General features: G+C 48.8%; 1 protein-coding gene across 1 annotated transcript in view; it reads right to left on the reverse strand.

Moving 5' to 3' along the window:
- Positions 1–233: 233 nt before the first annotated feature.
- Positions 234–13132, reverse strand: part of MEI1 (meiotic double-stranded break formation protein 1) — a 55544-nt gene continuing 42645 nt past the window's right edge. Inside the window, exons 23-32 of the mRNA XM_040233364.1 lie at positions 13016–13120; positions 10936–11046; positions 10504–10664; positions 8217–8343; positions 7854–8029; positions 4696–4777; positions 4015–4121; positions 1578–1706; positions 1267–1379; positions 234–463 (exon numbers count right to left, since the gene is read on the reverse strand). Coding sequence (XP_040089298.1) covers positions 418–463; positions 1267–1379; positions 1578–1706; positions 4015–4121; positions 4696–4777; positions 7854–8029; positions 8217–8343; positions 10504–10664; positions 10936–11046; positions 13016–13120 — 1157 coding nt within the window. The 3' untranslated portion in view covers positions 234–417. The remainder of the gene's footprint in view (positions 464–1266; positions 1380–1577; positions 1707–4014; positions 4122–4695; positions 4778–7853; positions 8030–8216; positions 8344–10503; positions 10665–10935; positions 11047–13015; positions 13121–13132) is intronic.

Here is a 13132-nt window from a genome sequence, read left to right on the forward strand (position 1 = left end):
ACTTTGACTTGAGGTAAAGCAGCAGATAAACTGATCCCAGAGCACCTGGATCACAGCAGCACCAAACATGTGGCCTCTCTCTGCCTCTCCTGCCCCAAAGACAGCCTGACTGATGTCTTCAACTGAGGCGACCAGCTGGTGTAAGAAGAACAAGTCCGCCCCCTCTCTCCCTGAGGCCACCGATCCTGGCTGAGGAACCAGCTGGAGGGAGCCCAGGTAAGTGCAAAGTGACATATTTTTGGAGAGCCCACACAGGCATCTGTGTTTCACTTTATTTCCTGATTCTGTTCCAGTGATGGAGTAAATGGCCCCAGATGAAAGGCTGCAGTTGTCATACATTTCCCCCAAACCACTGTGTCCTGACTTTGTCTTCTCCGGGTCTCAGTTCTCTCTGCTTCTAGGCATCCGGCCGGAGGGTCAGTCTCTGATGTGGGACAGGGATATAGACACCCCTCCCAGGCAGCTGGCAACAACCATGAGAGGAGAACAGCAAGGAGGTGGGGCCAACCATGGGAGAACCATGCTTCTCGTGCCCAAAAGGGCAAAAATAGACAAGAGCAGAGGTGCTCCTGAGAATAATGGGATGGACTCTAAATTTGGGACCTGAATACCTGAGCTCAGTAATCACTATACATCAAGGAGGGAACTGTTCCATGGAAAGTGGAAGGGGAGTCCATGAAGAGGCACCCCCACCCCCACCCCAGCACACGCAACTCCAGACCAAGTGTCTCTGGAGCACCGGAGCAACCCCTCAGAGGGTGGGTGACCACTGCCACAGCCCCTGGCTTTCTCAGGGACCTGCCAGTCACCCAGCACCCTCCCCCATGTTACACTCAGGGCAGCATCTGTGCCAACTGGGCTTGGGCAACTTTCTCCAAAGCTCCTGGGGAAGGGGTCACTCCCTCTGAGTTTGGTGATATGACTTTGGAGATGGTAAAATCTGGGGTCAAATCCTGATGCTATCAGTGTGGATCCGGGCATGTCATTTAACCTCTCTGATCTAAGTTACTACTGTATTAACACCCCTAGCTATTGTGAGGATTCGACACAGTGCGTATAACATGACTGGTCCTTGGTAGGAACTTAACAAACAGAACAAGTCATTGTCACTGCTCCCACTGTTAATTATTCTCTCTGACCCCTGCTTGCCTTAAGAGGACAGGACTGTAGACAGAGTACCTCTCTACTCGGAAGCATGATGCCATGGCCTCCCATAGCCTGGGTGACCATGTATAGGCCAAAGCTCCAAGATGAGAGAAAGGATACAGCATGTCCTGTAGGGATGGCTGGGCCAGGGAGGCCCTGGAGGAAAGACTCTCCAAGGAGGCCTGCAGGGTCTGGGCCATACTGTCGTCAGTCAGGAGGCCCATGCTCTGGACCTGGAGAAAAAAGAGGGTAAGACAGACAGGCTTTCTCAGTGCCACTCCACACAGGCCCTCTCTGCCCTCCACCCCCTGCACTCCTGACCTCCCACTGGCTGCTGTGTTTAGAGCTCCCCCTTCCCACCCCAGCCCAAGAGAAGATGGTATAGAGGGTTCGGCCTCCCAGTGACTAAATGGCATCCCCTTCCCACTCACCTGCAGGAAGAAGCCATGCAGAGCCTGGAGTGTGGAGCCAGGGAGGGTAGAGAGGTCAGTCGAAGCTGCGCCTTGCAGAACGTGACCCACCTCCTGAGAGAGGATGCTGCTGCTCTGGAACCGCACAAACTGGGCCAGGGAGAGAAGCCAAGCACGCAGTGACTGGGCATCTCCATCCACAAACATTTCCTGTGTCCCTGCCATGCCCAGCACGGGGCTGGGGACACGGACTTGAAGCGCACGGAACTCTGCCTTCAAGGAGCTCAGCACAGGTACGCACAGGTGGGGTTGTGTCTTGGGACAGTGAAGTCACGAGGACTGCGAGGCGGAGAGCTGGCCCTGCAGCCCTGCCTCTCACACTGGACTGCGTGTTGCCCACCCCCACCCGCCACCCTGTGCCCGTACACCTGCTGCTCTCACCTCAGTGCCCGCGATACTTTCCCTTCTTGTCAATTAATCCTCCAAGGCTCGGCCAAAGTGTTACCTTCACTACTGAGTGGTTTCTTAACTTTATTAAAGATATATAGGCATTAACTCTCCCTCCCTATGCCAAGCCTTTGAGTGCGTGGATCACAACTAGTTGTGGAAAATTCTTAAAGAGATGGGAATACCAGATCACCTTAACCTGCCTCCTGAGAAATCTGTATGCAGGTCAAGAAGCAAGAGTTAGAACAGGACATGGAACAACAGACTGGTTCTAAATTGGGTAAGGAGTGCATCAAGGCTGTATACTGTCACCCAGTGTATTTATTTAACTTACACGCAGAGTACATCATGAGAAATGCCGGGCTGGATGAAGCACAACCTGGAATCAAGATTGCTGGGAGAAATATCAATAACCTCAGATATGCAGATGATACCAACCTTATGGCAGAAAGCAAAGAGGAACAAAAGAGCCTCTAAATGAAAGTGAAAGAGGAGAGTAAAAAGCTGGTTTAAAACCCAACATTCAAAAAACTAAGATCATGGTATCCGGTTCCATCACTTCATGGCAAATGGATAAGGAAACAATGGAAACAGTGACAGACTTTATTTTCTTGGTCTCCAAGATCACTGCAGATGGTGACTGCAGCCATGAAATTAAATGACACTTGCTCCTTGGAAGAAAAGCTATGACAAACCTAGACAGCATATTAAAAAGCAGAGACATTACTTTGCCAACAAAGGTCTGTCTAGTCAAAGCTCTGGTTTTTCCAGTAGTCATATATGGATGTGAGAGTTGAACCATAAATGTTGAGCGCCAAAGAATGATGATTTTGAATTGTGGTGTTGGAGAAGACTCTTGAGAGTCCCTTGGACTGCAAGGAGATCCAAACCAGTCTATCCTAAAGGAGATCAATCCTGAATATTCATTGGAAAGGACTTATACTGAAGCTGAAGCTCCAGTACTTTGGCCACCTGATGCGAAGAACTGACTCATTGGAAAAGACCCTGATGCTGGTAAAGATTGAAGGCAGGAGGAAAAGGGAACAACAGAGGACAAGATGGTTGGATGGCATCACTGACTCAATGGACATGAGTTTGAGCAAGCTCTGGGAGATGGTGAAGAACAGGGAAGTCTGGCATACTGCTGTCCATGGGGTAGCAAAGAATCAGGCACAAGTGAGTGACTGACAACAACAGGTATTAACTGTCCCTCCCAGCTCTGACAGAAACAATTACTCTTTTATTGGGACTTCCCTGTTGGCTCACTGTTAAGAATCTGCCTGCCAACGCAGGGGACACAGGTTCAATCACCGGTCTGGGAAGAGTCCACAGGCCACGGAGCAACTAAGCCTGTGTGCCACAGCTACTGAGCCACCACTCGAGAGCCCCCAAGGCGCAACTATTGAAGCCCATGTGCCTAGAGCCTGTGCTGTCCTCTGCAACAAGAGAAGTCACCGCCATGAGAAGCCCATCCACTACAAGGAAGGGTAGCCCCGCTCACTGCAACTAGAGTAAGCCCAGCAGAAATGAAGACCCAGCGCAACAGCAACAAAACATTTACTTTTCTCTGGGGTCCTACACCAACCATTGAGTTACTCACTGATCTATTTCACTATCATTCACGGGCTCACTGCCCTATTGTTTATCCAGTAGATACCTACTGTGTTCTAGGCACTGAGCATTATCTTCTCCTCTTCCATTAATAACATATTTTAAGTCTTAGTTTCCGTGTCTATCTCCTTCTCTAGACTGAGGGACCCTTAACAAAGAACAGTTTGCTCACTGACATCTTTGGTAGCTAGCATAGGATCTGGCATGTGGTGGGCAGGCTCTGGTCAATGTTTCATTAGTGCGTGAATAAGAAAGAATGCCCAGGTCTTCTGGGCTAAGATGTGGGCATTTAGAGGAATCCTCTAAGCAGGTTTCTTGTAGGGTGAAGGCCCACCCAGCCCCTCTATGCTTCTTGGAGAATGACATTCTTCAGACCACAAGACATCCATTCTACACTTACCAGGGTCATAAGTCTCAAGATTTCAGGTTTGAGGAAGGAATTCTCTCCAGCTTCCAAGAGAGTAAACATCAAAAACCGATTCCAGGGCTGGCAGGCCACATGGAGGGCTATAGGAAACACCAGTTACCGTGTTGTTAATGCTGCTTTTCCAAAGGCCATGGAACACTGATAAAGAAAACTTTCTCCTATTGGCTCAAAACTGGGTTGCTCCACTAGAGGCAGGGCACTGGACAAGCTGACTCCAGGGGTTTCTTTTTTTCCTGGGCTTCTATCCACCCATGCTGCCTGGCACAGGGAGACCATATATCCCATTATATGTGGGAGGAGCTCTGCCATGCAAGAACTATGTGGGGCAATTGCTTGACATCCCTGAACCTCAGTGTCTGCATCTGTATGATGGACATAGCAGTGCCCTTGCAGTATTGTTAAAAAGAATTAAACAAGATGAATGTGAATCACGGAGCTCCCTGGTGGCCTGGTGGTTAAGATTCTGGGCTTTCACTGCCATGACTCAGGTTCAGTCCCTGGTTAGGGAATTGACATCCCACAAGCCAAAAAAAAAAAGAAGAGTGTGAATCACAGAACAGAGAATGGGAGTTTGGGGTGGGAGGGTGTCACGGCAGGTGCTGGCTCCCTCCAACCGCCCCCATGGGAACATCAGAGAAGGGTGAGAGTTTGTACCGACATGTGGGCTCCGGGCATGCACGTAGTCAAGCAAGGCCTCCAGGCAGCCGACACAGGCATGGGACAACAGAGGGTCCTTCTGCAAAAAACCAACAAAACCCAAAGATGTACACATCAGATTTCACTATCAATGGATTTTGCTGCCAATCAAGAAAAAACATTTGGTTTTCAAAACAACTGGATTTCAGGGTTTCAGATTGGGGATTGTGGCTCTGTAGAAAATCAAGATGTTTGTTGGTTTCATCTCTCACTCACATACACATCACAGTGTGTATACTGATGATTTACCAGCATTTGACAGACTGTTTTGTTCCAGAGAAGAGTGGGCCCTGGGGCCCCTCAAGCGATTCACAAATTACACATGCTGTAAGAGCCCCGCAGTTTATCTAAGTCAGTGTGGGTAGGTTTTTCCTTAAAGCAGAACCTTTTACCAAACAAAATTTTATGCTCTAATAAGCACATGAAAAGATTATTATCATTAGTCATTAAGGAAATGCAAATTAAAATCACCTTGAGATAACACCACATGCTCACCAATAGCTAACTGTGACTGACAATACATACTAAGTATTAGCAAAAATGTGAAGCAACTAGAACTCTCGTGCACTCCTGATGGGAAGGCGAAATGGTGCAGCCGCTTTGGAAAATAGTTTGATGGTTTCTTATAGACATATGCTTACCATATGTTGTAGGCAGAATTTTAAGATGGTCCCATGACCTTTGCTCCCAGATGTTACTCCTGTGATTAGGTTACATTATATGGCAAAAGGGAGATTGTTTGGGTTGGTTCAATCTGATCACATCAGTTCTCTAAAAGCAGAGTTTTCTTTGGCTAGTAGCAGAAGAAGAACCAGAGAGACTGGAAGGGTGAGAAGGACTCAATATGCATTGGCTGGTTAGATGGAGGGGCCATGTAAGACAGAATAGGGGCAAACTTAGAGATGGAAGAGCACCCCCCACACCAAACTGAGAAAGAAGTGTTTCTTTCTTTGATCTCCCAGATAAGCACCCAGCCTGAGCAATAACTTGATTTCAGCCTTGTGAGACTCTTAAGTGAAGAACCTGGTTAAGCCCACCCAGACTTGCAACATAAAGAACTGTCAGGTAACTAGTGGGTGCTGTGTTAAGCTATTGCATTTATGGTGTGTAGATGCGCAGCAACAGAAAACTAATATGTCATTTGACCCAGCAATCCCACTCCTAGGCATTTTACCTAAGAGAAGTAAAAATGGATATTCACCCAGAGACTTGTACTTCAGTCTTTATTCATAACAACCAAAAGTCTGGAAGTCCCAAATAGCTATCAGTGTTATGTTAGTCGCTCAGTCATGTCCAACTCTTTGTGGCCCCGTGGACTGCAGCCCACTAGGCTCCTCCATCCGTGGAATTTTCCAGGCAAGAATGCTGAAGTAGGTTGCTATTTCCTTCTCCAGGGGATCTTCCCGACCCAGAGATTGAGCCCAGGTCGCCCATACTGCAGCCAGACTCTACCAAGGGAGCCACCAGGGAAGCAGTAGGTAAATGGGTAAACAAACTGTGGTACAGCCACATAGTAGGCCACTACTCACCAACATATAGAAATGAAGCACTGACACACACAACAGCATGAATGGATCTCAAAAGCATTAAGCTAAGTTGAAGAAGACAGACACACAAGGCAACATAATATATGATTTCATTTACATGGAGTTCTAGAAATGGTGCAACTGTAGTGCTAGAAAGCAGATCAGTGTTTGCCAAGGGTCGGGGATGGGGAGGGGACTGACTACAAAGCAATACACGGGGGCTTTTTGTGGTGCTGGAAACCCATACCACGATTGTGGTGGTGTTCACAAAACTGTGAACTCTAAGACTTCCCTGGTGGCTCAGACAGTAAAGCGTCTGTCTACAATGTGGGAGACCCAGGTTCGAGCCCTGGGTTGGGAAGATCCCCTGGAGAGGGAAATGGCAATCCACTCCAGTACTATTGCCTGGAAAATCCCATGGACAGAGAAGCCTGGTAGGCTACAGTCTGTGGGGTCGCAAAGAGTCAGACACAACTGAGCAACTACACTTCACTTCATTTCACAAAACTGTATCTATTTGTCAAAACTCATCTAATTACACTTAAATCAGTGAATTTTACTACATGTAAGTTATATCTCAATAAAACTGATTTTTTTTTTTTAATGTAACAAACCAACAAAAAAAATCCTATGTTCGCCTCATGTTATCCTTTGGAACACAGCAACCTGGAGGTTAAGTTATGAGGCAGATCTGGGTTTGAATACTTGCTTGGCTACTTACCATATACAGGATCCTGGCCAAGGTTACTTAATTTTGCTAAGTGGGGATAAAAAGATTACTTGGGTTGCTAAGAGGGTTTGATGAGATATGGGTACAGAGTATCTAACGAGTACTAAGCACTGAGTTAGCACAAAAAAGTGGTGAATATCTTAATGAAATGCATAACAGGGGAAACATTCTCCCTAAAAACCACTAAGTCTAGGCCTTGTGTCCTTTCTCCTTCTCCAATCAAAAATTAACTCTTAACCAGTTAAGAGTTGGGCACTTCCAACTTCTTCCCAGGTACTCAAGATTAGCGACTTTTTGCTTGTCCAGGATCCATTCCTCCTTCTTCTGAGAACAATTTTATTTTGCAGAAACACTCTTCTCTTATGTTCAGTCTGTGTGAGTTACGGAGAGTTGACCATATGCCCCATCCTTCATGAGAGGCACAAGCCAGGCCAATCAGAGCACCCCGTGTTTCAAGCAGAGTGACTAGCACATGACCAAGCCAGGCTCATGAGACTCAATTCTGGGGGCTACTGAGAAAGAGAAACTTTCTTTATGCCAGAAGGATATAGGCCAAGAGTTGTTCTAGGTTATCCTGCCATCCCATGAGAAGAAAGCTGAGAGAAATGCAGAGCCAGGAGATGATGACACTGTCTGAGCGTCTGGGATCCCATATGTGCCTAAAGCCAGTTTTGGCCCCTGGACTTCTCAAAATAAGACAATTTGAGTTTTGTTTCTGTCACTGTAACTTTAAAACCAATCAATCTACTCTCCAGGCCTTGGTGGGAATACCAGGATCTTGACAGGCAGTTACCCCTTCCTGCCATCATCCTGGGACAGGCAGGCTCCACTGCCAGGGTCCCTCTTGGCAAGGGCCTTACCTGCACCAGGAGGTTCTGCAGTCCGATGACCAGGGACAGCACTTGTGATGTTCCCAGCGGAGCTAGGACAGTGTCCTCAGGGGCTGGCGGTGACTGGGCCCCTGAGGGCAGTAGGGCAACCAGGGCAGAGGAGAAGTTTTGTTGCAGGGCTGTCCGCAGGAAGCGTAAGATGGCAGCTGAAAGCAGGAAACTCCTTACACCCAGTTCCTGTCTCATTCCCCACCTCCCTGTGCCCAGCTCTGTTCCGGGGGAAGACCATGGAGATATAGTGGGGTGACCACAGGCTGGTCTCGGGGGGTGGTCCCATCTCAGGATCTAGGGGAACGGTTCCTCTTCTCCCTGCTGGAGGCCCTTGCCCCACACCTGACAGCAGTGCGGCCTTTCTCTTTGGTACGCTGAGGGCCTTCAGTACTTGGTCCAGTTCCACGGACAACGTCTGATGAACCTGGCAGAGCATGGGGTAAAGGCATAACCCCCACTTTCTGGGAGCCTGGGGAGAAAATAACCTGCCACCATATCTCGCATCCCCTCATACACATATCCAGAAGGACAGAGAAGGCCACACAGGGTCTTATGAACCTCACCTGGATTCAGGAGCTTGAGGAAAATCAAGCCCAGACCTGGAGAACCCTGCTTCTCCCAAATTTCCCCATCCTCAGAGAGCATCTGCACCAGGGAGGAACTGATCCCAGCCTTATCTGTAGGTCCGTCTCTATCTCAGCCCACCATCCACCTAACTCAGACCTGGAGTCAGATGGCCCAGATTCAAAATCCTGGCTCTGCCACTTGCCAGCTGAGTGGCTGTGGACAAGTCACTGCCCTGCACCTCTATCAGCCTGTCTATGTCCTTCACCTGTGAAACGGGAACAGCACCACCTGCTTTCACTCCTGCCAGAGCCATTGTGAAGAACAGCTGAGGATTAGCACTGTGAATGTGCTCTTTGACGTCAAAGCAGTGACCAAACTAAGGGGTTAGTTTAGGCAACAGGTTCAAAGCTGTGAGTGTGCTCTGCTCTCCTTACCCAGAACATGAGCTGCCTTCAGGCAGCTTCTCCTCCACTTGGATCTATCACAGTTTTGAACAAAGCAATTCCTCAAAAATGCTTGTTGGCTGGTGGAATTGGCAGGTTCTAGGCAGAAGAACCAACTTGTATAAAGATATTGAGATGCCATACTAATCTGTTAGTAGAGGAAGCTGTGTGCAAGTTCTTGCTATCTGCTCAATTTTTTGGTAAATCTAAAACTGTCCAAAAAATAACAGCTACTAAAAATCAACCAGAAACAAACAAAACAAGGTATGGAGATGTGAAAGAGCATAGTGAACCGGGAGAAGGGCAAGCACGTGCTCTGAAGAGGAGGGCAGAATGACAGGAAGTAAGGCTGCAGAGGGGCCTAGTAGGAAGGGTCTCAGCAGCCGTGAAGAGAACAGAAAGGTGCTGAAGGAGAGTGGGCAGAGGGGAAGTGTGGATAGACGGTGCTGTGGGGATAGAAAGGCAGGGGGACGGAGAGGCTGGGGCTGGCAGATTGTTAACAGGCCGCCTTGGTGGTGAGGATAAATGATCAGGCCTGAATGAGGGCAGAGGGGAGGATTTGGAGGAGAGGCAATTAGGTGATTGGCTGGGTGTGAGCTGAGGGCCAGGGCAGAACTGATGACATGGTGCAGGCTTCCATCCAGGCAGGTAGCTGCAGGGGCAGGGGTGGGCCCAACAGAGAAAAGCAGGAGAGGTTCCTGTCCCAAGTTGACCCCACTGGAAACTACCTGAGGATCTGCTATACTGTAGATCTGCCAGTTTACTGAAAGTCTAGAAGCCAAAATTTTAAAACTCACTTCAATTCTATACCAGTGAGTGTTTGCCTGGCATTAGGTTGGCACAAAGCTGGGCACAGTGAGAGGATACCTCAAGGGCTAGGCAATGGTTTACGTCCACCAGGAGTAGCCAGCCTTAGGGGAAACACTCAAAAGTGGAGCAGCCCACAGAGGAGCCTATGCAGGGCACTAGGATGCCAAGGTCATACAAGGGGGAGGGGCTGAGAGGAAAGGAGGTGCACTGCGGATAAGTCCATGTGCTTCCGTTCCCCGCATCACCTTCTCTAAGTCACATGACAGCTCCCACGTGTATGGCACGTCACAGCTTACCACCTACCACTTCAGGATCATGGGCTGGATTCTGCCTTCCCATTCAGCTGGACAATCCACTCCCTACACCCTGCCATTGCGATACCTCACCACTCTTCAAATACATAAATCGTGTCTTGTGCAACTTCAGGCCTGTGCTCATCTCATTCTCTTTGCCTAGCATGCTCTCCCCCTTGCCTGGCACAGGATACTTACCTTTCAAGGCTTTGCTTAAAGATTACAACACAAGTTCCCCAAGTGTGGGGTGTATACTGTATTCATTTTTTATTCCTTTGTTCCTAAAGTACCGCCTGGAATGGAGGTGATCCATGTGTGCTAAATGGATCAATGTAAATCAACCTGACAACAGCCTTGCATGTTACTCTCCTGTTTTGTAGGCAAGGAAACTGAAGCTCAAAGGGGTAAATACTTCACTAAGGTTACATAGGTAATAAGCCACAGAGCTGAGACCAGAACTCGGATCTTCATTTGAGTGACACCCATGCCCCAAAGCTACAGGGGTTAGAGACTAACCTGAAGACTGCCTTTGTGCTGCTGGGCAGAGAAGGAGGCAGTGAGCAGCCAGGCGGAGCAGAGGAGCCCGGTCCTGGGAGAGCCCTCCTCAGCCCAGGTCAGTGCCAGCATCTTCTCCAGAAGCTCTATCAGGGCCGTGCTACTCAGAAGCACTGCAGCGGCTGCAGAGGGTTGGGAAGAGCAGGTAGTGCTCAATTAGTACCCAGAAGGTGCTCCACATATGCTCTGTGAATGAACAAAACGGTCACCTGGAGGCTCCCAGCTTCGTTTCGGAGCCAAAGGTTATCAGAACCAGAAAGGACCTTATGACCATCCATTCCAGTCACACACACACCCTGATTTATTTAAGATGGAAGAATAGGGCAGCAAGAGCCACAGACACTGCCCAGCACCCTCCCTTCCTCTTCACTGTGCCAGCCTGGGACCCAGTACCTCTTCTCTGACTGCCCAGCGTGGTCTGGTGAAGGCTGCAGTACAGGAAGTTGAAGGAGGGCTGCAGGATGTCCGAGTCAGCGGGGCTGCATGTCCCACACAGCTTGCTCACTGCAAGAGATCAGAGTCCTCGGGAGCCCCAGGGCTTAGCACTCACACTTCTTACAGCTAATGGCCCTCAACTGGCTAATTTCAGATGTCAGTCTTGAGGATCAAGAACAAACCTGGTGTCCCTGATGTTATTGCCAATGGAAAGAAGCAGCGACAAACCCAAAAACATGTTCACACTCTCCATAGGAACAAACATCAGGCAAGCAGCCCACCGGTACATGTACGAACAGACTGCACAAGTTTAGGAGATCAAAAGGCAGCCTCTGACAGCCCTTGTGCCAACCAGACTCCAGGTTGCAGAGTCTGCAGAGGTTACATAGGCCAACTTGCCACCATCAGCAGAGCCAACTTGCCACCATCAGCAGAAAGACGATCAAGTCTCTGAATTCTTCCAGCAACAGGCACTCACCACCTTCCCAGAGGGGGTCTGTAGTTATCGATGTGCAGTTCCCTAAACTTGCCACATTCTCTCTCTCATACCACCTCCATCTAGCTAACACCTTTCCTCCGATTCATCAATCAAGATTCAGCTTAAAGTTCACCTCCCTCATGAATTCTCCCTTAATCTCTCAAGGCAAAGTTAAACGCCTCCTCGTATTCCACCTGCCTCATCAGAGTGGATACAACACTGTGGTGTAGACATCTACAGAGCACAACCGTTTCCTCCTGGGCATTACCAGTCCTTGCTCCCCTGCCCCTACCATCCTAGATATAAACCTACCTGTCTCCATTCACTTTTTTGGCAGCCATATCACACTTGACTTTACATGGCTCATGATCAACCAGACAACCAGGCCCCTCCCATCCACAGCCCCACCCTTGAACCACAGTCCTCTACCCTCAATGTTCTCCAATAAAACTATTCAGGGTTATATGTAAACATATACTCATTTCACAAATATGCTTCAGTCTGCTATGTCTCCCTGTTAGAGGCCCTGTTGACAGCTATTTCTGTCACACACAAACCTCCCTCCTGGCTGAGTGCCACCTGATAAGACAGGCAGGCAATGACCAGCACCAGGCCAGGCTGGACACTGATCTTCTCATGAGGAGATCTGGGCTCCAGGCAGGGAAAAACCATACTACCCTGTGGCCAGAGGACACAACACTCCACAGGGACTGGAGACACACCTTTTTTCCTAATAATTTCAAGCTTTCCTCAACAAATCTTCCTGAGGGTGCTGCCTATGAACTGGTGGCTGCATCAGCGAGCAATAAAAGATCCTAATGTTTGAGGTACGGGGAGAGAAAAGGCCTAGAGATCTGTGAACTAGATCATCAGATCCTGAGTCAGCTGCAGGGTGAGGTGGAGAACAGAGCTTGTGCCAGGAAAAATGAAGGATACACAGACAGTACCCACTGAAGGCCTACTCTGTGCCAAGTACCTTGTGGCATTCTACATTTAAAGTTACTCCTTACATCAACCCTAAATCAGAACACACTGTTATCTTACTTATGAGGAACCAAAGGCTCATAAACGCTAGAGGCTGCCCGAGGTTCCATAACTAGTGACTAAGCCGAGAACAAAATCAGGCCTTCTTGATTCTGGAGCTTGTCGCAGTGACTTGTTTTGGTTTTTGTTTTCCAAACATCCCCAGAGGACGAGCAGAAGATCTGGAAGGTCCTTTATCAAGAAGCCCATAGGCGATCAGCCAGTCAGAGAACTGTGCGTGAGTTGATCACATACCCTGCAACCCTCCTCCCTCACATTGCCTTTAAAAATGCTTTGTTGAAATCCTTCAGGGAGTCTGGGTTTGTGGGGGGCATGAGTCCCCATTCTTGCTTGGCCCTGCAATAAACCTCTCTCTACTCAAAAAAAGAGAGAGAAGCCCACAGGAATAGACTGACCCACCAGCTTCTTCCAAAAGGTGAAAGGGTGGAAGGAAGGAGCAAGGCCAGTGCTATGAGGGCCGACCCACAGCCCGCCCAGCCCTGGGCCCTCAGGCACTGTTCCAAGCAGCCAGAGCACCTTGGTGAAGCAGCTTCATGGCCATGCTGTCCAGTTCTTGCTCTGACTCATTCCTCAGCTGCACTAAGGAGAGGAGGTTCAACAGCAAAGGCAGGTTCCCAGAGGCTGTTAGGAACA

This window comes from Oryx dammah, unplaced genomic scaffold (genome assembly GCF_014754425.2).
Source record: "Oryx dammah isolate SB20612 unplaced genomic scaffold, SCBI_Odam_1.1 HiC_scaffold_29, whole genome shotgun sequence".
Taxonomy (NCBI): Eukaryota; Metazoa; Chordata; class Mammalia; order Artiodactyla; family Bovidae; genus Oryx; species Oryx dammah.